The sequence below is a fragment of the Aethalodelphis obliquidens genome, unplaced genomic scaffold (genome assembly GCF_003676395.1).
Source record: "Aethalodelphis obliquidens isolate GAN/ISIS:26980383/991018 unplaced genomic scaffold, ASM367639v1 scaffold8, whole genome shotgun sequence".
Taxonomy (NCBI): Eukaryota; Metazoa; Chordata; class Mammalia; order Artiodactyla; family Delphinidae; genus Aethalodelphis; species Aethalodelphis obliquidens.
In genome coordinates this window covers 40,401,359-40,427,414 of record NW_020837952.1, presented here as the reverse complement: position 1 = coordinate 40,427,414, position 26,056 = coordinate 40,401,359, and the positions used below count along the sequence as shown (strand labels likewise).

General features: G+C 40.3%; 1 protein-coding gene across 1 annotated transcript in view; it reads right to left on the bottom strand.

The window, feature by feature from the left end:
* Positions 1–17,027, bottom strand: part of CFAP54 (cilia and flagella associated protein 54) — a 302,505-nt gene extending 285,478 nt beyond the window's left edge. The window contains exons 1-3 of the mRNA XM_027107250.1: positions 16,665–17,027; positions 7,876–7,981; positions 4,677–4,820 (exon numbers count right to left, since the gene is read on the bottom strand). Coding sequence (XP_026963051.1) covers positions 4,677–4,820; positions 7,876–7,981; positions 16,665–16,993 — 579 coding nt within the window. The 5' untranslated portion in view covers positions 16,994–17,027. The remainder of the gene's footprint in view (positions 1–4,676; positions 4,821–7,875; positions 7,982–16,664) is intronic.
* Positions 17,028–26,056: the final 9,029 nt, after the last annotated feature.

The window sequence follows — 26,056 nt, the reverse complement described above, 5'->3', positions numbered from 1 at the left end:
CAGAAAGTAGGCATAGCAGGAACTTACCTCAACATAATAAAGGCCATATATGACCAACCCACAGACAACATCATTCCCCATGGTGAAAAACTGAAATCATTTCCACTAAGATCAGGAACAAGACAAGGTTGCCCACTCTCACCACTATTATTCAACATAGTTTTGGAAGTTTTAGCCACAGCAATCAGAGAAGAACAAGAAATAAAAAGAATCCAAATCAGAAAAGAAGTAAAGCTGTTACTGTTTGCAAATGACATGATACTATATAGAGAGAGAATCCCAAAGATGCTACCAGAAAACTACTAGAGCTAATCAATGAATTTGGTAAAGTAGCAGGACATAAAATTAATGCACAGAAATCTCTGGCATTCCTATACACTAATGATGAAAAATTTGAAAGAGAAATTGAGGAAACACTCCCATTTACCGTTGCAACAAAAAGAATAAAATACCTAGGAGTAAACCTACCTAAGGAGACAAAAGACCTGCATGCAGAAAACTATAAGACACTGATGAAAGAAATTAAAACTGATACAAAGAGATGGAGAGATATACCATGCTCTTGGATTGGAAGAATCAACACTGTGAAAATGACTATACTACCCAAAGCCATCTACAGATTCAATGCAATCCCTATCAAACTACCAATGGCATTTTTCACAGAATTAGAACAAAAAATTTCACAATTTGTATGGAAACATAAAAGACCCTTAACAGCCTAAGTAATCTTGAGAAAGCAAAACAGAGCTGGAGGAATCAGTCTTCCTGACTTCAGGCTATACTACAAAGCTACAGTAATCAAGACAGTATGGTAGTGGCACAAAAACAGAAATATACATCAATGGAACAGGATAGAAAGCCCAAAGATAAACTCACACACATATGGTCACCTTATCTTTGATAAAGGAAGCAAGAATATACAATGGAGAAAGAAGTCAGCCTCTTCAGTAAGTGGTGCTGGGAAAACTGGACAGCTACATACAAAAGAATGAAATTGGAACACTCCCTAACACCATACACAAAAATAAACTCAAAATGGATTAAAGACCTAAACGTGAAGCCAGACACCATAAAACTCTTAGTGGAAAACATAGGCAGAACACTCTATGACATACATCACAGAAAGATCCTTTTTGACCCACCTCCTAGAGAAATGGAAATAAAAACAAACATAAACAAATGGGACCTAATGAAACTTAAAAGCTTTTGCACAGCAAAGGAAACCATAAACAAGACCAAAAGACAACCCTCAGAATGGGAGAAAATATTTGCAAACAAAGCAACTGACAAAGGATTAATCTCCAAAATATACAGGCAGCTCATGCAGCTCAATATCAAAGAAACAAACAACCCAATCCAAAAATGGGCAGAGGACCTAAATAGACATTTCTCCAAAGAAGATATACAGATTGCCAACAAACACATGAAAGGATGCTCAACATCACTAATCATGAGAGAAATGCAAATCAAAACTACAATGAGGTATCACCTCACACCAGTCAGAATGGCCAGCATCAAAAAATCTACAAACAGGGCTTCCCTGGTGGCGCAGTGGTTGAGAGTCCGCCTGCCAATGCAGGGGACACAGGTTCGTGCCCCGGTCCGGGAAGATCCCACATGCTGCGGAGCGGCTGGGCCTGTGAGCCATGGCCACTGAGCCTGCACGTCCGGAGCCTGTGCTCCACAACAGGAGAGGCCACAACAGTGAGAGGCCCGCGTACCCTCCCAAAAAAAAAAAAAAATCTACAAACAATAAATGCTGGAGAGGGTGTGGAGAAAAGGGAACCCTCTTGCACTGTTGGTGGGAATGTAAACTGATACAGCCACTATGGAGAACAGTATGATGGTTCCTTAAAAAACTAAAAATAGAATTACCATATGACCCAGCAATCCCACTACTGGGCATATACCCTGAGAAAAGCATAATTCAAAAAGAGTCATATACCACAATGTTCACTGCAGCTCTATTTACAATAGCCAGGACATGGAAGCAACCTAAGTGTCCATCAACAGATGAATGGATAAAGAAGATGTGGTACATATATACAATGGAATATTACTCAGCCATAAAAAGAAACTAAATTATTTGTAGTGTGGTGGATGGACCTAGAGACTGTCATACAGAGTGAAGTAAGTCAGAAAGAGATAAACAAATACCATATGGTAACACATATACATGGAATCTAAAAAAAAAAAAAAAAATGTTCTGAAGAACCTAGGTGCAGGACGGGAAAAAAGATGCAGACGTAGAGAATGGACTTGAGGACACGGAAGGGGGAAGGCTAAGCTGGGACGAAGTGAGAGAGTGGCATGGACATATATACACTACCTAATGAGAAATAGATAGCTAGTGGGAAGTAGCCACATAGCACGGGGAGATCAGCTTGGTGCTTTGTAACCACCTAGAGGGGTGGGATAGGGAGGGTGAGGCAGACACAAGAGGGAGGAGATATGGGAATATATGTTTATGTATAGCTGATGCACTTTATTATACAGCAGAAACTAACACACCATTGTAAAGCAATTATACTCCAATAAACATGTTAAAAAAAAAAAAAAAAAGAAGTGGGAGGTAGAAGAGCAGAGTGGTCTGCAACAGTTTCCTGCTTGGGTTACTGGCTGGAGCCAATTATGGAAGAAAAAAAGATGAGTTCAGTTTTGGACACGACGAGTGTGAGATCTTTATGATGTTAACTGGATAGATGAGTTCAGAAGAGAGATTTTTGCTAGAGAATCATCAGTACTACTGGGAGTGGAGAGTCTTAGTAACACAAATGAGCCTTACTCTACCAGGCAGACTTCGTGCTTGGATACATGTAAGCTATTTCTAGCCACCATGTAGTTGGTTTCCCAGCTAGGGAGGCTGAGTGGAAATGGAAGCAGAATAATTCAACAGTGTAAGAGAGAGATACGGAAGCCTGGATCAGGGTGATACAGGAGGGGCCTTAAAAATTCAAACTTTTCATTCAGCACTCTTCCCAATGGGGCACTGAGATATTACAGTTTATAAGAAATATGGATTTGGTCATTCAGTTGTTCAAAATATATTTCTCATATGTATCTGGTCTTCATCCACAGTTCCTAGCTCTCCGAAAACCCTTGGAATTTCCTAAGTGTTAACAGTGACAAAGATATGTTCTGCTATGTTCATGAGGTACTTTTGTAAAGTGCCTAAGGATGGAGGTTAGCTGCCTGTGGAGCCAACCATGTGATTAGAGGTTTAGCACTTTGAGTCCCAGCCCCTGACCTCCAGGGAAGGGGGGAGGGGCTGGAAGTTGAATCTATCACCAATGGCCAATGATTCAATCAATCATGCGTATGCTATGAATCCTCCATAAAAACCCAGAAGGATGGGGCTTGGGAAGCTTCCAGCGTGATGAACAGGTGAGGTGCTGGGAGAGTGGTGTGTCTGCAGAGGCCACTGAAGCCCCGCACCCTTTCCCCATGCCTTGCTCTATGTATCTCTTCCCTCTGGCTGTTGCTGAGTTATATTATATCCTTTTATAATAAACCTATAATCTAGTAAGTAAAATGTTTCCACGAGTTCTGTGAACCACTGCAGCAAATTATCTGGCCCAAGGAGGGGGTCGCGGGAACCTCTGATTTATAGCCAGTCAGTCAGAATTACAGGTGATGACCTGAGCTTGCGACTGGCATCTGAAGTGGGAGGGGGTGGTTTTGTAAGACAGATCCCTCAACCTGTGGGATCTGACACTGTCTCTGGGTAGATAGTCAGAATAGAGTTGAACTGTAGGACATTCACCTGGTGTCCCAAGAATTATTTGTTGGTATCAGGATGCCCACCCGTCCCCGCCATACAACTTAAGCACCCACTCACATTGCGCAGTATCCTCATTCATGCACCTACGTTACAGGCAAACTGAATGTGCCTTCAAAGATGCTTGATCTTTTCTGCTTATTAAACCACATGTTGTTTCCAAGGCCTAGAATAATCATTAAATTTGGAATAACATAGCCTTGCAGTCAGACTGATTAGGGTTCAAACACCAGCTCTGCCCACTGCTTTAAGAGGGCTGGATTTCTCACTCTCCAATAAGCCTCAGTTTCTTCATCTGTAAAAGAGGCATAATAGTACCCGTTTCTTAGGACTGCAATGAGGCTGCAAGATAGCAATTCATGTAATGCATTTAGAAGACTACCTAGCACATGGTAACTGCTCCACCAGTGACTCATTGGTAGCAATTAACATAATAATACTGGTATAGTAGAAAAAAGCATAAAATTTCTTTTGTATCAAAAGATCTGTTTCCTCTCCAGAGCCACTACTTATTATACTGTGTGATTAGCTTTCGTTTTCTCTCTTGTACAATAGGGATAATAACAGTATCTAACTCATAGAGTTATTGTGAGGATCCAATGTTTTCTAAAGTACTTTGTAGACTAAAAGCATTCTACCAATACGAGTTATAATAATAATAATAAATACTGTCTCCTGGATGAATAAGTGATTATAGTGACACAATCTCCAAAGCATCTTTACAAAATTTAATAAGTGCACTTTCTCATCCAGCACAGAAAATATTTATTAAGTAACTTACAGCACACAAGTAAATACCATGCTAAGCAAATGAAAGACATTTAGAAGCTGTCAAGTAAAGGACAGACTATTGCATAATCATAAATGGTAGCTATTTTAGCTACTGCTTTCATCTTACCGTATGCGCAGCACTTTGGTCTTCAAAGCCTTTTGGAAAAAAGACGCTTTTGAATTGGTTCACATCTGCTTTATTCTCGTCAAAGTTGATGCTGAACTGCTGAAGATATCTCCCATAGCACTGTAAAAGGGCCAATTTATATTCCTGAAATAAAAAGAGGACTTGATGAAGGTTTCAAAATATCCTTTTGCTTATCATTATTAAAATTAGGTAATATTCATATTATTCTTAATAGTGTCAATGTTGATTATTACTATTACTGCTATTACTATCACCATGACACTATTATCACTACTATTTCCAAACACAAACTTAACAGACATTGTGCTTGGCAACGCATGTGCATTATTTCATTTAATTCTCCTCACAACAAGCCAATTATGAGATGAGACCATCATGACCTCAAAGATGGGAATAGTCACCAGGGCACTGTGTGTGGTAATAACCTGGATATACTCAAAAACCAAAGGTTTAACCTCAACAGATCATGGTAACCCACAAACTCAGTGAGAGAGGTAGAGGAGTTGTATAACCAGCCCTGCTTCTCTGATACCTCCTAAGCTCCAAAAAAGAAAGAGTAGGAGAGGGCAGAAAGGGAGGGACAAAAGGGGGAAGGAGGGAGAAAAGAAGGGAGGGAGAAAAAAGGAAGGAAGGAAAGAAAGGAGAAGAGAAAAATGCAGGGGATGAGCTGGCTCATCTGTCGACAGTCTCTTAAATTATATCAGGATGAATCAAAAAAGTCTAAGATGCTATGATGCTTGTTAGTTCTAATTCATGCTTACATTCCAATTACAAAGTCAGATGCCTCATTTCTGAAGCCCACGGGGCACAGTTGACCTGGAGAGTTTCAGGGCGGTGGATGTGAGCAGGGTTTTACATATGACTCAGCTGCAACCCTTTCTCTGCTTCCTCCCCTGCAACTGTGTTTCCAGGAAAAGCAGCTGCCCTGGGTGTGAACTGCCTATTGGGTGACCTCGCCCCTCAGGAGGCACCACAGTCAAACGCTGTTTTGTTTCTATTTCTATTGACTTGTTTGTTACTTGCTCACTAATTAATTCTGAATCTTTTCGCTCTAACTTGATTCACGTAATGAATTCAAATCTAGGTTCAAAACAAGCGTGGTCCAACAAGATGAGTTCTACTGTAACTAAAATAAAACTAGATTCTAGAAACCAAAGTAACCACTCAACTTTGTTTCCAGGATTACAAATACCTTTACCGGCCCACTTTCCTATCACGGAAAAGTAGTTAAAACCTTTTCTTTGTTCCTCTAAGTAAATTTGTAAATATCTTACCTGAAATATTCTGAATCCTTAGCCACTATCCAACATCAACTTGCTTTATCAACCTGTAAAATGCTCCTTCTTCTTCCCTCCACCCACCTGGATACTCCTCAAACCACCCCAAACTGGGCTGTGTATCACCAGCTTCTTATTATGTTGAGAAGAAGCATAAAAAATAGGGGGGGCACGCCTCTAATTCTGGTCAAAACTATTATTCCACTTCACATGAATATAGCTTACAAGTTGGATCTCACCTGGGGCTTTTTTCTGTGGTTTTCCAAATTCCGTATGGTCCAATTACATGGAGCTAAGATGATTCTCTAATTTCAGCAGCAGAAAATATATCTTAGTGCTTCCTTATGAAAGTTCCTCCACATCTTAGCCTCTATTTGGTAACTTTCCCTCCCAGACCAAAAAGATTCAAGTCCAGAAAATAGAAATGGAGTAGGGAAATGAAGCTGAGAAACGGTAGATTGAGGAGACTTGAAACTGCCCCCACGGAGTTAACAGAAGCTCATGACAAATAGAAATTCGTAAGCTTGTCTTACAGAACAGATAAGGGAACGGCTTGGAAAGGAAAGAAAGAAGTTTGTGAACTACCTTCACTGATTAAGCCCGCTGTAGTTTTGTTTTGTTTCTCCCTCTTTCTTTTTTCCTCTCTTAAATTACATAACTTCCCAGCTTCACTCAGCTCAGCCGTTTCACAGGAACTTGGAGTCAGCTCTTGCCCACGGCGAGCCGGCTGGGGCTGGTTGGGACCACCGACCCTAAAACTGGGCCTGCGCAGGTGTCCCTTGAATGCCCTTTTGACGTCAGAGGTTGGAAAACTCCGCCCTCCGGTCCTGCTAAACGCCTCCATTTTGAATACACAGAAGCACGTAGCCCAGATGCACCTGCGCAGAACACCGACTACCTCACCATTTTCCCTACCGCCAGTCATCTTTCCCCGTGCCTAGAACCACTCTGCTTATATCTCGTAAATATCCCAACTCCCTCGCCTTAGGGAAGGCGGATCTGAGACTCGTTCTTCGTTCTTCGCTTGGCTGCCTTGTGAATAAACTCTTTCTCTGCTGCAAACCTCAGCGGCTCAGCATTTGGCTCTCTCTGCATGGGGAAAATGGACCTGGCTCGATAACAGACTGAATACTGTTGGTGTCTGGCGTAAAATCACTTTGTATAAAATAACTCTTGGTCCAAGGATCCCACGTGTGCCAAAGGCTCATATTTAATTTGAAATAATTTGGGCCCGTGCCAGACCTTAGGGGGAAAATTCACATTTTCGTTCACTGAAAACCCAGCCATGGTGTGGTCTTACCAAACTAAGTCCATGAATCCACAGCAATCCAATAGTTCCGCATTGATATAGAACTAGAAAAAGGGCACAAACTCGGTTGGAATACAACACTGAGCAAGAAACAGGGTATGTATGGAATGACCGCTGTAATTACTGATACGTACAGCAAAATGTAAAGAAGGAGCTGAAAGTCATTAAAACAGGCACCTGGAAGCAAGCAACATAGCAGCAAGGCCAGGAGCTATGAAAGCTGTCTGCTGGGCAAGGCCAGCCATGTGAAAAACAACAGGAAGTGGTGTCTGGGCTCCTTTGTGTAAGGTAGGAACATGATGACTCAGCATTTCCTGTCGGGCGCCTACCACACCCTCTGTTAACTAGGGGCTGTGCTTATGCTCCTCCAACTGTATTTCTGTTAAGGAATCTCTCACGTCTGGAGAATCCCAACCACGAAGTTTTAGAGTGAACACTTTTTTGGCTACTGTGCCTCATTAAAATTTGTATGTATTCCCTTATATATTTCTAAGAAAAAAAATCAAATCATGTAAAATAGGAATGGTATCAAAAGGATAATAATTAGGCAAATGAGTTTCATTTGGGCTCTTTCTACTCCGGAGGTACTTACTTTCATTTCACAAAGTCTATCTCCAACCTTCAGAAGCTTTTCGTTGTAATAGGCAGCTGGCAGCCGGGGGGCGTATTTGGTCCAGATATTAAACAAAGAGGTGGCACTGTAAAAATCATAAAGTAAAATGATATCCTCAAAGTCAGCAGGAAACCTAAATTAGCAAGCAATCCTTAAAAACTTACCTTGTGCTCTTTTTTTTTTAGGTATTCAGGTGGGGTTTTTTATAAATTTATGTATTTTGGGCGCGTTGGGTCTTCCTTGCTTAGCACAGGCTTTCTCTAGTTGCGGCGAGCAGGGATTGGGGGCTGTTCTTCGTTGTGGTGCGTGGGGTTCTCATTGCGGTGGCTTCTCGTTGTGGAGCAGGGGCTCTAGGCGCCCGGGCTTCAATAGTTGTGGCACACGGGCTTCAGTAGTTGTGGTTCGTGGGCTCTAGAGCGCAGGCTCAGTAGTTGTGGTGCACAGGCTTAGTTGCTCCGCGGCATGTGGGATCTTCCCAGACCACGGCTTGAACCCATGTACCCTGCATTGGCAGGCGGATTCTTAACCACTGCGCCACCAGGGAAGTCCATGCTCTTTTTAATGTGCTTTATTGTTAATGTCTAATTATTGATAAACGTAATTATGGTTAAAAGTATTGTTTCCTTTATACCAAGCACTGATAGTTCTTTATATGCATTTTTAATGATTTTATTTTTTTAATTTTACTATTTTTATTGGGGTATAGTTGATTTATAATATTATATGTTTTAGATGTACAACATAGTGATTCACAATTTTTAAAGGCTATATACTCCATTTATAGTTACTATCAAATATTGACTATATTTCCTGTGCTGTACAATATATCCTTGTAGCTTATTTATTTTATACATAGTAGTTTGTACCTCTTAATCCCCTACCTCCATCTTTCCCCTCCCCCCTTCTAGAACAAACCACTAGTTTGTTCTCTATGTCTGGGAGTCTGTTTCTTTTTTGTTATATTCACTAGTTTGTTGTATTTTTTAGATTCCACATATAAGTGATATCATACAGTATTCGTCATTCTCTGTCTGACTTCTTTCACCTAGCATAATGCCCTCCAAGTCTATCCATGTTGTTGCAAATGGCAAGATTTTATTCTTTGTTATGGCTGAGTAATATTCCATTGTGTGTGTGCGCACATGTGTGTGTGTATCACATCTTCTTTATCCATTCATCTGTTGAAGGACACAGGTTGTTTCCATATCTTAGCTTTTATAAATACTGCTTCTATGAACATTGGGACTATACTCTTTGTATGCATTTTTTAAAATTGACTTTATTTTTTAGAGTAGTTCTAAGTCCACAGAAAAACTGAGCAGAAAGTATAGAGATTCCCTGTATACCCCCGTCTCCCGCACAGGCACAGCCTCCTCCATTATCAACATCACCCACCAAAGTGGTACATTTGTTAACAATTAATGAACCTACACTGACACATCATTATCACCCAGTGTCCATAGTTTACATTAGTGTATATCCTTGGTGTTGTCCATTCTATGGGTTTGGACAAATGTATAATGACATGTATCCGCCATTGTATCATACAGAGTAGTTTCCCTGCCCTAAAAATCGTCTGTGCTCTGCCTGTTCATCACTCCTTCCCCACTAACCCCAGGCAACCATTGAACTTTTTACTCTCTCCATAGTTTTGCCTTTTTCAAAATGTCATATAGTTGGAATCATATATATGTAGCATTTTCTGATTGGCTTCTTTCACTTAGTAATCTGCATGTAAGATTCACCCATGTTTTTTCCATGGCCTGATAGCTCATTTTCTTTTAGCATTGAATAATATTCCATTGTCTGTATATACCACAGTTTATCAGTTTACTTACTGAGAGACATCTTGTTTGCATCCTAGTCTTAGCAATTTGAGTAAAGCTGCTATTAACATCCATGTGCAGATTTTCATATGGACATAAGTTTTCAACTCCTTTGGGTAAATACCAAGGATCACAACTGCTGGATTATATGGTAAGAGTGTGTTCAGTTTTGTAAGAAAACATCAAGCTGTCTTCAAAAGTGGCTGTACCTCTTTGCATTTCCACCAGCAGTGAATGAGAATTTTCCTATTGACCCACATCCTTGTCAGCATTTGGTGTTCTCATTGTTCTGGATTTTGGTCATTCTAATAGGTGTGTAGTGGCATCTCATTGTTTTAACTTGCATCTTCCTGATAACATACGATTTAGAGCATCTTTTCATATATGTATTTGCCATTTGTATATCTTCCTTGGGTAGATGTCTGTTAAGGTTTTTGGCTCATTTTTTAAATCAGGTTGTTTGTTTTCCTAACGCTGAGTTTCTAGAGTTCTATGTATGTTTTGGATAGTAGTCCTATCAGATATGTCTTTTGCAAGTATTTTCTCCCAGTCTGTGGCTTGGCTTTCATTCGCTTGACAGTGTCTTTCACAGGGCAGAAATTTTTTATTTTAATTAAGTCCATTTTATCAGTTCTTTCTTTCATGGATTATGCCTTTGGTGTTGCATCTTAAAAGTCATTGCCAAACCCACGGTCATCTAGATTTCTCCTACATTATCTTCTAGGAGTTTTACAGCATACAACATTTAGGTTTGTGATCCATTTTGAGTTAATTTTGGGGAAGGGTGTAAAAGTCTGTGTCTAGATTCAATTTTTCACATGTGCATGTCCAGTTGTTCCAGCACTATTGTTAAAAAGACTGTCTTTGCTCCATTGTATTGCCATTACTCCTTTGTGAAAGACCAGTTGACTATATTTATGTCAGTCTGGGCTCTTTATTCTGTGCCTTTGATCTATTTGTCCATTCTTTTGTCATACCACGCTGTCTTGGTTAGTGTAGCTTTATAGTAAGTCTTGAAGTCAGGTAGTGTCAGTCCTCCAACTTTGTTCTTCTTCAGTATTGTTTTGCCTATTCTGGGTCTTTTGCCAACATGAATATTTTTCATTTCATTTTCATAACAACTGAGATGGGTAATATTAGTATCCAAAATATACAGTTGATGAAACTGAGGCAGGGTGCATCTATGCTCGTAGCCAGTATATTACTGGGCCTTCCAGTCCTCTGGAATATGAACTCCCTGAGGGCAAGGACCTCATGTATATTATTCATTGACCAGCCCCCAAGAGTAGTGAATGTCTAGTATATGTCAGTACTCAATACATACTTGTTGAAAGAATGAATGAATGAATATAAACGACTAGGGAAAATAATTCCTTGTTCTTATTTTTTTTGCTTTTCTATAGAGAGTTCCAGGGTTCAAATACCCAGTCAGTTTAGGGCTATGCTTCCTACATGGTTTCTGATCAGAATTCAAAGGGTAGCAGATCACTGCCTGTTTTGTTCACTCATTTAGTTAATATTTACTCCTTCCCCCTCTCTCGGAAATTATTAATGCTTCTAGGAAAAATCCAAATTTCTCTTAGCAGTCGTCCAATCCTATCTCATAAATTTCTAGAAAAGAATGGTGTTATGGACTGAATGTGTGCGTCCCCTCAAAATTCATATGTTGAAGCCCTAATCCACAGTGTAGCTGTATTTGGAGAGGGAGACTCTAAGGAAGTAATTAAGGTTAAATGAGGTCATAAGGGTGGGGCCCTAGTCCACTGGGATTAATCCATTCTAAAAAGAGACACCAGAGAGCTTGTTCTCTCTCTCTCTCTCTCTCTCTCTCTCTCTCTGTCTGTCTCTCTAACCGGCTCCCCGCCACAGCCCCGTCTCTGTCTCTCTGTGCTTGCACAGAGGAAAGGCTATATGAGAACTGAGTGGACATCTGCAAGCCAGGAAGAGAGCTCCCACCGGAAACTGATCCTGCCAGACCCTTGTCTGGGACTTCTAGCCTCCAGATCTGTGAGAAAACAAATTTCTGTTGCTTAAGCCACCCAGTCTATGGTATTTTGTTACGGCAGCCCAAACTGACTAATTAGTAATTACTAGTTAGTAATTAGTAGCCCAAGCTGACTAATACAGACAGGAAGCTAAACTTAAAGGACTGAAGATGGCTCTAGTATCAATATTTACCATGTACATGTTGGGATATTAATGGAACAACCTCAACAAAAACATGTCAATTAATTCATTCAGGTAATTAAATGATAATGACTGAGTGACAAGGGAAGAGGGGGTACAGGGTACTCCTACCTTCATGGACTGATTAATAATACTTAGGGGTAGGAAAATATATACATGTACCATGTAGTAAATAACCATGCCAAATAAAGAGTGTGGCAAATACAGCCCATAGAAGTTTATAAAGGTAAATGTGTTTTGCTTTGTTTGTTTGTTTGTTTTACCCTTTTCACGTTCATTTGCTGCTTCATGAAATGCTATATTATTAGAATAAATATAATGAATCCAAGAAATTCACCAAGTCTTGATAGAATTCTTAAATTATGTAGATGAAAGAGTTAATTCTTCCAAACCTTACAGATGAGATAATGATGAGTAGGTTTGTTACTCATAAAAGAAAAATACCAGCTTCGTTAAATCAATCAAGGTTATATAATAAGAGAATTTTTTTTTTAAGTGTACCATAAGTTCAAGTTAAGACTGCTCATTGGGAATGGCTTACATAATAATTAAATACGGAAAATATAATACATACTATGTAATGTACATCATTTAAGAAAAGAATGTTAATATATTTTTGTTTGCTATTTGCTTATAGTTGCTGTTGGATACTTAGAATTTTCTAAAACAAAAATCATAACTGTATAAACAGAATATCAAAATTTTATGTGCTTATAACAAAAGCACACCTTTAAAATATATCACACTCTAAATACATCACACTGTAAATTTAAGGACATTGCTGATTTGATCAAAATCTATATTTTAGGGGCTTCCCTGGTGGTGCAGTGGTTGGGAGTCTGCCTGCCGATGCAGGGGACGCGGGTTCGTGCCCCGGTCCGGGAGGATCCCACACGCCATGGAGCGGCTGGGCCCGTGAGCCATGGCCGCTGGGCCTGTGCATCCGGAGCCTGTGCTCCACAGCAGGAAAGGCCACAACAGTGAGAGGCCCGCGTTCCGCAAAAAAAAAAAAAAAAAAAAAAAAAAATCTATATTTTAGATAAAATGAACTTTTATGCTTACAGAAGTTCCTATAGTTATAAAAAGAAACAATTTTGGATTTTAAAAAATAACCATCTGTCAAATATGTTATAAAAGCAGCTCCTACCTCCCGTACTCCTGACTGGTCTCCACATTGCCATCATTGCCCCATTTGGACAAAGTCACCAAAATCTTTTAAAACAACAATCACATAAAGTTACTTCTTTGCCAAAAACTAGGCAATGGTCTCCCGTTGCATTTGGAATAAATGCAGACTCTATAAATGGCCTCTAAAACCTTCCACAGCCCTACCTACTCCTCTAATCTCATCTCATACCACTGCACCCACACTCTCCACACTGTGCTAGACAGGCCTCTGTCCATTCCTCCAAAGGCCCCCGACTCTTTCCTGCCAAGATCGTCCCACATGCTTGTTCCCTCTGTTTATCCTCTCTCCTTGCTGGTTGACTGCCAGGCGCGGGCTTTCTCTAGTTGTGGCGAGCAGGGGCTACTCTTCATTGCGGTGCGAGGGCTTCTCATTGCAGTGGCTTCTCGTTGCAGAGCACAGGCTCTAGGCGCTCAGGCTTCAGCAGTTGTGGCATGCGGGCTCAGCAGTTGTGGCTTGTGGGCTTTAGAGCACAGGCTCAGTAGTTGTGGCGCACGGGCTTAGTTGCTCTGTGGCATGTGGGATCTTCCTGGACAAGGGCTCGAACCCGTGTCCCCTGCATTGGCAAGCAGATTCTTAACCACTGCGCCACCAGGGAAGCCCTACTGCCAGCATCCTTCTAATCTCAGCTTAATGTCACCTCCCTCACCATTCCTTTGAAGGTCTCCACTGTGTTGCCGTTAAGCCTGTGCTCAAGTGTTATCTACTCCAACCACCTTATTGAAAATTGCAACCTCCTGTCTCCCACTCCATAACCCTTCCTCTCTTTTTCTCCCTAGCATTTATCATTTTCTAGGTCACCATAAAATTACTTCTTTTATATGTTTATTGTCTATTTACCCCTCTAGAATATAAGCACCAAGAGAGCAGGGATTTTTGTCTGGTTCATTGCTGTATCCCCAGCACTTAGTGCAATACCTGGCACATATAAGCTCTCAGTAGCTTCTTCATAGCCCTTGTTTGTGTGTTGACTTAGTGGCTCATTAAAAGGCCTATCTCCCTCTCTCTATGAGCACAGATTCCCATATCTATTTTGTTTATCACTGTATAACCCATGACTAGTGCAGGCCCTGGCATATAGTAGGCACTCAAAAAATTATTCTGTAAATAAATGGCTAAATATGTGAGAGGTTAGATGGCAAAGGTCCATGTCAATCCTTAATGTTTGTGACTCTCTGTTTAAAGATGGGGCAGATACTGTACTTACCAGTTGACCCAGGTCTACAATTATTGAGAATGCAAGGGTAATTCTTGAATTCTTTCAATGCCAAATATTCACTGAAGGTTCACTATGTCCCAACCCTCAGGGTAGGTGTTAGAGCAATGAAAAAGAGGCTAATCGTCATCAGGGAGCTTACACATTCTAATCTGGGAGATAGTACACAAGAAAAGAAATAAATACAAGTATAAATTGGTGGGTGAACCTGCATTTGATATGAAAGGCCACTCTAAGGAGGTAACAACTGAGCTAAGACCTGAAAGAAGAGAAGGAGCCAGATATTTGAAAAGTTAAGAAAAGAACATTTCAGACAAAGGAGGCATCAAATATAAAGTCCCTGGGGTGAGAAACAGAAGGATCTGTTTCCCTATAAAGTCCTGAGACAGAAGTGAGGGATGAGCTGAGATGAGAGAGGCAGGCAAGGCCAGAGCCTCAGACCCTGGAAGACACCAGAAGTAGTCTTAATTTTATTCTAAAAGCAAAGGGAAATAAAAGTCTTTAGATAGGGGAGTGGGTGATTTATTTATAAAGGTTACCCTGACTGCTATGTGAAGGATAGATTTGAGACTCAAGTAGCTGCAGGGAAAATTTGAGATGGTGATGGTTTGAACTGGAATGTTGGTAGTGGAGATGGGAAGATAAACTGCTATCTAAGTCACCAAAACAGAAACATTTTCAATATAAATATATGTAGCTTAGCTACGTAATGTGCTTTCCTTAGTCAATTCTTGGTTCTTATCTTACTTGGCCCATCAGCATGATTTGCCACAGTTGATTGATCATTCCTTCCTTCTTAAAACACTTTCTCTACTTGGCTTCCAGTACACCACACACTTACTGGTTTTCCTCTACCTCTTTAGCTACTCCTTCTTAGTCTCTGCCAGTTTCTTCTTATCTTCCCAACTTGTCAATGTTGGAGGGCCCCAGGGTTAAGTCCATGGACCCTCCTCTTCTCCATCTACGCTCACGCCCTTAGCTATTCCATCAAATGTCAAAGCTTAAATATCATCAATATGCTGATGAATCCCAGTGTACTTCTCCTCTGACCTCCAGACTCAAATGTCCAACTACCTACATAATAACTCTGCCTGGATGGTGAATTACATCTCAATCTTAATATATCTAAAAACTAAACTCTTCATCTCCCTCACTTCTGCCCGAAACCTGTCCTTCCCACAGTCACAATCCCACCCCAGGACCTTTACACTTGCCATTCTCCCTGTGTGGCCGACTCTTTCTACAGAAATCCTCATCACTTACTACCATAACATCTTCTCATCTTTCTCAAAGGTCACTTTTCCTGACTTCCCTTGACCATGCTCCCTGCCATCCCACTTTAAATTATAACACCCATCTGATATCCTCATCTTCCTCCCTGCTCTAGTTTTCTCCCTAGCACTTATCTCCTTGTAAAATAATTTCCTTACATATTGGTTTAGTGGCTGTCTGTAGTCACAAAAATACATGCTCCATGAGGCTATGAATTTGTATATCTTTTAACTTGATGTTTTCCTAGTTCCTGGAATAGAACCTGATATTTAGGAGGTGCTCAATAAATATGTAGTTAAAAGCATGAATGAATAATAAACATAAGTTAAAACTATTTCTTCATATTAAATACATGGATGAAAAATATAAGATGAAGCTATTGGCTATTCTGGTATTCTTTGCCACTTGTCTACACTTCTGGCTGTTCAGTTTGCAGTGTGTTTTGACTGGGAAAGAAAGATGGTAACACAAACAGGAAAGAACCTTAAAAACAGGTAGTCTGCAGTTCAAGATAACAACATGGTGATAGAATCCAAAAAAAGGCAGACGTGCAAAATGAGTCACAAAATCAAGAAAGTCACTGTGATCCTAGTAACAATATAAAAAGGAATAAAGTACAAATGTTCACAGAATGACATACTTCATGGCATCAAGAATTAACTTTTTCATGAACCTGAGCTACCTCAAAGTTATTCCTTTTCCTCCATATACAAAAGTGTACCCACAACATGGAAAGTTGTGAAAACTGTGAGTGAGCCAAAAATTTATTGGCATGGATTAGCAATTAGAAGACACTCAGAAACAGAAATGGCGAGTTATGAAACATTTCTTTGTTGATTTTTATTCTGACCCGAGCAGGAAGCCAAGATACATTTACCAGGAATTAAGGATTGTAATAGCGATGAGTCTCCACTTCTTAAACTTTGTTTATATCTCCAGGGCCCTTTGGCCAAGTTCTGAATCCGCAACACTGACCCAGCTCCGGGACCACCACCTGCATCCTCAAAAGCATCACCTCCTTTGGCCCCGGGAGTTGCCCTTCTCCAGACAGCGCCCGCCCCAGAGCCCTGCCTCTGCTTACCAACGCCGGTGGAACTCATGCTCCTGTTCCTCCGTTGTAGCTAAAGCCGTCTTTCTCTTCATAAAGCCTAGCAACTCCTGGATCTCCTTCTCACAGGAGGCCAGGAGTGGGTTTTTAGTGTCCAGCGGCCCATAAAACACTGCGAGGGGCAACAAGTCCTCGCGGCAGGTCGAGCGAGGCTGTGGGCTGAGAGAGCTCGCCTTTGACTCCACGGGGAACTTTGAGATCGCAGTCGAGGTCGGGGGCGGGGTCGGCGGCGGTCCTGGCGGCGACACAGATGTGGGAGACACGTTGGATGGAGAGGTCGAACAGGTGCCTTGCGCCGCCATGTTGACCAGACCCGGGCCTGACCAAGAGTGTGTGTACACGCGGTTGCCTGGCGACGGTCTCGTGGCAACCAGGCATCCCACGCGCTCTCGGGAAAACACAGCGACCCCTGGAGGGCAAAGGAAGAAAAAACCCGGTCCAGAAAGCAATGTTGCTCCTGAGGTGCTTTTGCTCTCTGGCTCATCGCTGTATGAGATGAGAAAGGAGAGAAGGTTCTGGGCAGAGAGCGAATAGGAGTGCCAGAAACTTAGGATCACAAATCCAAACTATACTTTTTCCATTTCGACCACTTAATAATGATGATCATTAATATGTGCCAGGTATTGTTCTAAGCATTTGGAACATAATCTCATTTACTTCATTTAATCATCGTTATAGCTTTACAATTTAGGATATTATTAGTATCTCCATTTCACAGTTTAAGAAACCAGAGTTTAGGGAGGTTAGTCATTTGACCAAGGTCAGAGTAAACCGTAGGGTCAGGGACCAGGTCTCAGCCTTCTGACTCCCAAGCCTGTGCTCAAAATGAACAGGCTATGTTGACCATCCCCCAAGACTAAGCTTAACAGTCGAATTGAAATTAGGGTAATATTTGACAGCAACTGATCCATTCTGGTCGCTCTTTTTGGACCCTGAGGTCTGTAACTGCGGATGATTTTGGTGTCTAGTAGTTACAATTACTCTATGTTTATTCATTTGTATTTCAGCTTTATCCTAATCATCACTATATTCTAAATTCATGAGCATTTTACTCAGCCTTAACCTTTGGACATTAATGTGTACTAATGCTTGAAGTGTTAACTCTCTAAAGACTTTTGCATTTTAAACAGGGATTTTAGGAGACTTTGCTTCTGAAGGGGAAACTATGGCCTCGAGGGAAATATTTGGGGGCAAGGGAAGTTCTTCTTTCCCTGCATTATGGGCAATAGTAAGTTTATTTATATATTTAAAGTATGAGTTTCCAACCAGCACAGAACTTGCTTTCTTTATAAATTATGCAGTGCCAAAAATTATCTAAGAGAAGGATCAGAAATATTTGATGGCTTAGGAAAATAGGTCTTTAACACTGAAAACTGTTACTGGTTCTGTCAAACTTAAAAATAAATAAAGACAGTAACCGTAACACCCTGTGAGCCCAATTTCCCATTTAAGATTAAGAAGCTTATTGGACCACAGCCTGATTTCTTTCAGGTCTGACCTAATTTCTTGCAGACTCTGTGGACCTGTGCTAATTTGTGAGGCTGGCCTAATATGTCATGTGCACTATACTCTAATATTCTTTGAAGGCAAATGATGATGATTTTGCTTTTCAAGGCAGGTAATTATGGCCCAAGAACCCTCCTGGCAAGCAGCGAGGTGCTCTGACACCAGACTGAAAGGAATTCAATTCTCCAATCAGGATGTAGAAATCTTCTTTGATCAAGATTTTATCTTGTCTTTAAGTGAGCAGGAAAAATGTTAAGACTTTAAAGAATTTAGGCCTAAAGAAATAATTTATCCTTGGAGCATTTACAAAAAGTATTAATAGACCTTTTAAAAAAATCAGCTTGGTAAATTCTTGCTCTTCTCATCTTCTCCTTGTTCTTACATAACAGATGTGTCCACTTCAGATCAAAAGCTGGTGTAATTTGCCACGGAGTACTATCTTTTATGTTGATGAAAGTGAAGCTGCAGGATAAATGTAAATTAAAGTGGTCAGAGAGGAGGAAGGAAAATAAAAATAAAACAGATAAAATGGATTTCTCCCCACTTGATCTGGCTGCTCTCAGAAACAAGCTTTCATAGTGCAGACACATTTCAAAGTCACTAGTAAAAGAAAATGTGACTAATTAGATTCAAATACTTGAATTATGAAACATTGCGTCTTAGTCATTTCCCTCCTTGCACACACTAAAGTTAACAATGCATAACTTTCAGTAGTTTTTGAAAGCTTGTCTGCATATTTAAATGGGTGCTATACTCTGAATCATCATTGTGGTAAGATGGATATTTCCATTTTCTTCAGTTTAAATTATACTTAAATCATTTTAAAAAACATTTTCGAGCTGTTATCTTTCTGGTAATGAGATGCAGCTATTAGAATACCTTCTCTATTTCCTTGTCACTTTGCTTTATTCTTTTTACTGTAGTGAAAGAATAGAGCTCTGCAACTGTCTGACAGGGCTAAATAATGTAAATAGCTTCCTTATAAATAATGTAAATTGCTGTTTCCTTATAATTAGTGTCTTTGCAGGCTGCAAGGATCCTTTTTGCCCATTCAAGAGTCTTTATCATTTAAAGTTACTGTTAGAGAAAGAATAAATAAGGTTAATACTCTTTCTATTCCTAATTTAGTTGTTAATCATTTGGACTGTCCCAAAAATGTACATTTATATGGCATTTAAAAAAAAAAGCACAAAGATCTCCCTTTCCTACCTCACTACCTAATATTTAGACTTTTTTAACTTCATGCTTTTGTTCAGTGAAATACAGCCATTTCTTTAGTGTGTCACAAATGCATAGATGAACCGCACATTCCCTGCAAGAAGCAGATGGCACATACGCAGCTAACCCCGAAGAAGGCATGCTGTGAAATATGCTGTGATAAAGATCTTTTAAATGCTGTAAGAACCCCAAGAAGAAGCTTGGGATTTGAGAGAGAACAGAGGATTCTAGAGGAGGTGATGTTTTAGCCCTGAACCATAACTGTCCTTCATTAATAGAAAAATCCTTGCAATAGGGATTTGCCTATTTACTGTGATAACCTAGCACTGAAGACTGGCCACTGGCAGAGTATATAAATGAGTGAATGAAAAAAAAGTAAGAAGAACATTTAGAAGGATATCCCACATCTCTACAAATGACCCAATTTTGTTCCTTTTTATGGCTGAGTAATATTCCATTGTATATATGTGCCACAGCTTCTTTATCCATTCCTCTGTTGATGGTCATTTAGGTTGTTTCCATGTCCTGGCTATTATAAATTGTGCTACTATGAACATTGGGGTGCATGTTTCTTTTTGAATTATGGTTTCTCTGGGTATATGCCCAGTAGTGGGATTGACAGTCTCTAGAACTACATGGTAGTTCTAGAGACTGTCATACAGAGTGAAGTAGGTCAGAAAGAGAAAAACAAATATCATATATTAACACATATATGTAGAATCTGAAAAAATTTGTATACACGATCTTATTTACAAAGCAGAGACACAGATGTAGAGACACAGATGTAGAGAACAAAGGTATGGATACCAAAGGAGAAGTGGGGGGTGGAATGAATTGGGAGATTGGGATTGATATATATACACTATTGATACTATGTATAAAATAGATAACTAATGAGAACATACGGTATAGCACAGGGAGCTCTACTTAATGCACTGTGGTGACCTAAATGGGAAGGAAATCGAAAAAAGAGGGGATATATGTATATGTATAGCTGATTCATTTTGCTGTACAGTAGAAACTAACACAACATTGTAAAGCAACTATTCTCCAATAAAAATTAATTTAAAAAATATATCAATAGCAGATTCAGACTAATAGAAAGACCAGATAAAGAGACTGTTTGGGTGAATTAAACAGGTTTAGTTATTACAGGCTACCAGTGGAAGTCAGTATAGTAAGGATATACAACAAAGACAGCAGCAGCATTATCCAGGACAGATGGGAATATAAATTTCCCAAACCTAACATCCTCACCAGTGTTACACAATCCTGGATGGTAATATCCCTGCACCTTTTAAGTCTCTGATGCTTGAACAAACGTCTGCAGTTCCTCTGGAGTGCAGCATTGCTTCTAATTTAATACTTTGTGCATGGACAGTTTCAAATACTTCCACTTGGCTCTTCCACCCACAACAGCTTTAATGCCACAGGTTAGGGACCCTGTGTTAGGGTTCTGCTAAATACTGCATCTCCCCTTCAATCAAAGGTTCTGGGTTTGTGAACTGCTTGAGGTCTGGAAACTAGATGAGGAACCACAATTTTCCGTTGCAGCAACTAATATCAGACTTTTGCTTACCATTTCTTGAGTTTTCTGATTATACGTGTCAAGCAGCACCTTTGTTGCCTGCTCATCCATCTAACTTGACCCTGTAACACCATGATTCATTAGCTAACACCACATATCCCTATAGGTAAAGGTACCTTGGTTGTCACTCTAGCCTGGCTGTCCATAATTACATCTCATGCTGGCCTTTGTTAACTGCTACCACCTGGCCTTTGCCATTCTGGAATTACATCATCCCCACGAATATTATGAAGCTAAATTTCATGGCAGAATCCCCCACCGTCAACCCTGGCCCACAGAAGACAGAAAACTTCCAAGCTTCTCCAACAATGCTGGTGCTCACCTCATTGCTGCATTACTTACATCCTCAGTGGAGGTAATATCCTCTGGCCATCTCAGAGAACATAGCCAAGCAGTGGGTTCTTAGGATATACATAATAAATCCATTCTAACATTCCTATCTCTCTGGGCTTTCTGGCCCTTTCTTCAAAGTCATATCAAGGAAGTTCTGCATCTTCACTTCATTTGATGTAGAACATTATCAGATCTGCACTTCCAGAAGCCACCTTGTTATGTTATTAGGAATCCTGACTGAGTACCCCCATATTAATGAATTCTACCCTATCCAGCCTGTATTCTGTCCTCTCCTGGTCTAACATACCCAAGATACACTCCTACACATGTTCCCCCCCAGCTTCAGCTAATACCTGTTAGCCAGATCCTGCAGTTCCTTTGGCATGTGGGCTGTTTCTTCCCAGAACAGAGCTTGTACTTTCCTGTTCAGGCTGTGCTGAAATGTGTTTGATTTTTAGCCAGGAGGTAATGAAGGGTGTTGGGGGCATATCTGGAGGAAAACAAGAATCATCTTGAAAGGCACCTTCTTCAGATTAGGTCATTGTATGTTCCTCCAGGCAAAAAAAGACTGTTTTTCTCTGGCAGGTGGTTAGAGGCTGTTTCTGCTACCCTGGAGGGTTGAGAGGAATTTAGGAGCTCAAAATTCCTAGGCTTGTCTACCTAAATATCTTCATTTCAGATCTCTGAGTCCCATTCTTTTCTTGGAACCTCTGCTACATATTCAGATTGTGGGCCCGATTTTCAGCAAAGTCTACCCAGCCATTACCCTGAGCTGCAATAAAAGCAATCTGACTTTTAGAGAATGTTTGCAGGACTTCCAATGCCTCAAAAGAAGCCACACCACAATCCCTTTAATTAATAATGCCCCATACTGACTCAGCACAATAGCTATTTGATCTCCCCCTACCTTGCTGTCTACCTGCACCTCATCACAATTAAACCATGGGTGAAATCACTGCATGCCCACCCAACTTACCACCACAATTGGTTCCCTGTTGCTTTCAGACAGTAGGTGAGTCAACTCTAGAATCCCATCCTGGGGCTCCACTTTTTATAGCTCACTCCTACTGTGTTAACCTGGGTTCTTTACACAACAGAGTTTGAGGCAAAACTTAAGTGCCTGTGCTTTGTTTGGTAGTGATTCCCCTGAAGCAAGGAGGGGAAAAGGAAGTGAGACAGGGACTGTGATGTTCATTTCATGTGTCCACTTGACTCGGCTAAGGGAAGCCCAGCTGGCTAGTAAAACACTATTTCTGGGTGTGTCTGTGAGAGTGTTTCCGGAAAATATTAACGTTAGAATCAGTAGACTGAGTAAAGAAGATCGCCCTCACCGGTGTAGGTGGGCATCAACCGGTGCACTGAAGGTCCAAATAGAACACAAAGGCAGAGGAAGGGCAAATTCTTTCTCTCTGCTTGAGCTGGGAAATCTCTTTTCCCCTGCCTTGGACATCACCACTCCTGGTTCTTGGGCCTTTGGACATGGACTGAATTACCGCTGGCTTTCCTGGTTCTCCAGTTTTCAGACAGCAGATCATGGGACTTCTCAGCCTCCAAAATCACAAGAGTCAATTCCTTGTTTTATATATATATATATATATATATATATATATATATATATATATATATCCCATTAGTTCTGTTTCTCTGGAGAACTCTAATATAGATACTGGTACTGAGACATGTTACTGCTGTATAAATACCTTAAAATGTGGAAGCAGCTTTGGAACTGGGTAATGAATAGAAGCTGGAAGTGTTTCAATGTGCATGCTAGAAAAAGCCTCCATTACCATGAATGGACTGTTAAGAGAAATTTTAGAGAGGACTCAGAAAGAAAAGAGGAGAGGCTGTAGAGAAAGCCTCAGTCTGCTTAGAGAATAACGAAGTAATCCTGAGCAGGATTTTGGTAGAAATATGGATGGGAAAGGCCATTTTGATGAGGTCTCACTCAGATGGAAATGAGGAACATGTTACTGGACAACGGAGGAAAGGCCATTCTTGTTGTTATGAAAGCGGCAAAGAACTTGGCTGAATTGTGTTTGTATTCTAGTGTTTTGTGGAAGATAAAATTTGGGGATGATGAAACGAGTATTTAGCTGAAGCAATCTCTAATCAGAGTGCTGAAGGTGCAGCGTGGCTCCTCCTGACTGCTTATAGTACAACACGAAAAGAGAGAAATGACTGAGCAAAAAGGAAGCTTAAAGATTTCTCAGCCTGTTCACACTGTAAAAAAATGAGGAACGATAGTTGGAAGAGAACAATAAGGATGTGGCCAAGAGATCATTTGATAAGAAGATTATTATGGATCAGCTGTCTCTACAGAAGCTAGGAGGTGTTGTTCAGAACAATGGAAGAATAACCACAAGGGCAATTCGAACATCATCAGGGCTGGCACTCCCATCAGAGACCCAGAGTGCAAGGGTCCAGAGACAGAGCAGTTTCACAGGAGGGCACATGGTGTCCAGCACTGCATCACAACTTGGGCTCTTCAATTACCCCAGATGCACCTCTCCAGCAGGGCACTTGACCGTGCTCAGAACACTTACATTAGCCTACAGTTGGGCAGAATCACCTAACATGAAGCCTAGTTTTTAATAAAGTGTTGAATATCTCATGTAATTTATTGAATACTGCACTGAAAATGAAAATAGAATGGTAGTATGTGTACAGAATGGTTGTAAGTGTATCGGTTGTTTTTACCCTCCTGATGGTGTGGCTGACTGGGAGCTGCGGTTTGCGCCACTGCCCACGAGAGACTGTCAGACTACTCTTATCACTAGCCTGGGAAAGATCAAAACTCAGCATTCAAAGAACAGTTTCTACTGAATGCGTATCACTTTTGTACCATCATAAAGTCAAAAAATCGTAAGTCAGGGACCATTTGTAGTAGATCTTTCTGTTTTGACCTGAAAATATTTTTGACTTTTTCTTAATAAAAAAAGAAATTGTAGAATGATGTGAACAATATGTTAATGTTTATCTATATGAAAAAAAGTACCACAAAATGATACCATAATATTTGTATTTATATGTGTGTTTGTGTATATTATAAGAGGGAGGAGAGAAAGACCGAAGAATGAGAGAGGGGATAAGTGTGTTGAGAAGTTCTGAAAGAATCCTCAGTAAATTGTTGACACTGGTTATGTCTGGGAGGAAACTGGAATTGGAAATGGGGATCAAATGAGATTTTAGACTTGTCTGTATTTTTTTTTTTACTTTGTTTTAACACAGAAAAGACTGTCCTATAGTACTTATGTAATGAAAGTTAATCTTAAAATGTAACGGTAAATGTAAAAATAAAACTTTTTATTTTTGGTGTCCCTGGGTGGGCAAAGTAAAACTTAATAGTTTGCTATTGTTGAGGTTATAAGGATCTTTGCTCTGTGTTCTTTTTTGTATATTACAGTTTTTCTACGGTGAACATGTATTTCTTTCATTATAAAAAAAACATACTTTTTTTTTACTGAAAGCATGAAGATACATGCACATAACAATGATACATACAAACTAAAACTTCTGTATTCCTTAACTAGGCAGAATTTCCACCAACTGCATCATTTGGGGGGAGGTACTTAGAAGCACATTCTTGGACTACATACTATTAGCTTTGTTTCCTGAATCTCAAAAAAGTTTTTGATTCATTCATGGATGTTTAAGACTGAACTCCAACACTTAGGGTCTCATGGACCCCCCCCCAAATGTCCTACCTCTCCTTGTCATTCCCCCCACCACCAAGTTTCTTCTTTATTTACCATGAATTCAAACACTGTGACTCCTAGTTTACTACAGGCAAGAAGTAAAGAGGAATGTATTGACATAGCAATCCAGATGTCTGGGTCTCCTAAGAAAAAGCTTAAGCAGGGTGGAGATTGGAAGAGCACCGAAAGGAGGCCTTTCCTGGGATCTTATCTGTCATATAATATGCTGGTGAAAGAAAAGAAATTTATCTGACTTTCTGGATTGGTCATAAAACCTTGATCTAACAGTTTCCAAACCTTTTTCCAGAATGCACAGTAAGAAATACAAAGAGCACGATGGCCATACTTTTAATTTGGTTCTTGTCAGGAGGTTGATTAAATGCCTTTGGTCTTACCTGTCACCAGACTAGGATAAAAACTCAACCCTGCAAAGTCCCAAGGTTTTTGTACTGTTTCACTCTTCCTTGCTTGAAAACCAGCTGATTCTTTTCTGATCTCACATCTTTCTTGTGGTACCTTGGCAACTACAACCAACAGCAACCAACACATGCTTTTTGTTTCCCTTCACCTAAAGCCCCAAGTTTATTCATTATATTTTATGCTACCAAGTTGTTGCAGATGACAGTTTCACCAAATGTTTCATCACTAAATAACATGAGAAGTCATCTTCCTAGGCTCCAATAACAGTTTCCTTGCTGCCCACTCTCTGACTGTGTAGTCAGTGCTACACGTTTTAAGTTTTTGTTGAAGCAGCACCCTAATTCCAGTACGAAACACTATGTCAGTCTCCTTAGACTAAATTATGCTAGAGTAGCAAATAATCCCATATCTCCATGGCTTACAAAGACAAAATTTTATCCTTTGCTCACATTTGCGAATAATATAGTTCAGCTGAGTCTCTGCTCCACACACCCTCATTTTGGGACTAAGCCTGAAAGAGCAAGCCATATCTGGAGCATCGCAAATCTCAGAGCGGAAGAGGAAAAATGATGGAGGAGCAATTCAGTGGCTCTTAAACTTCTGCT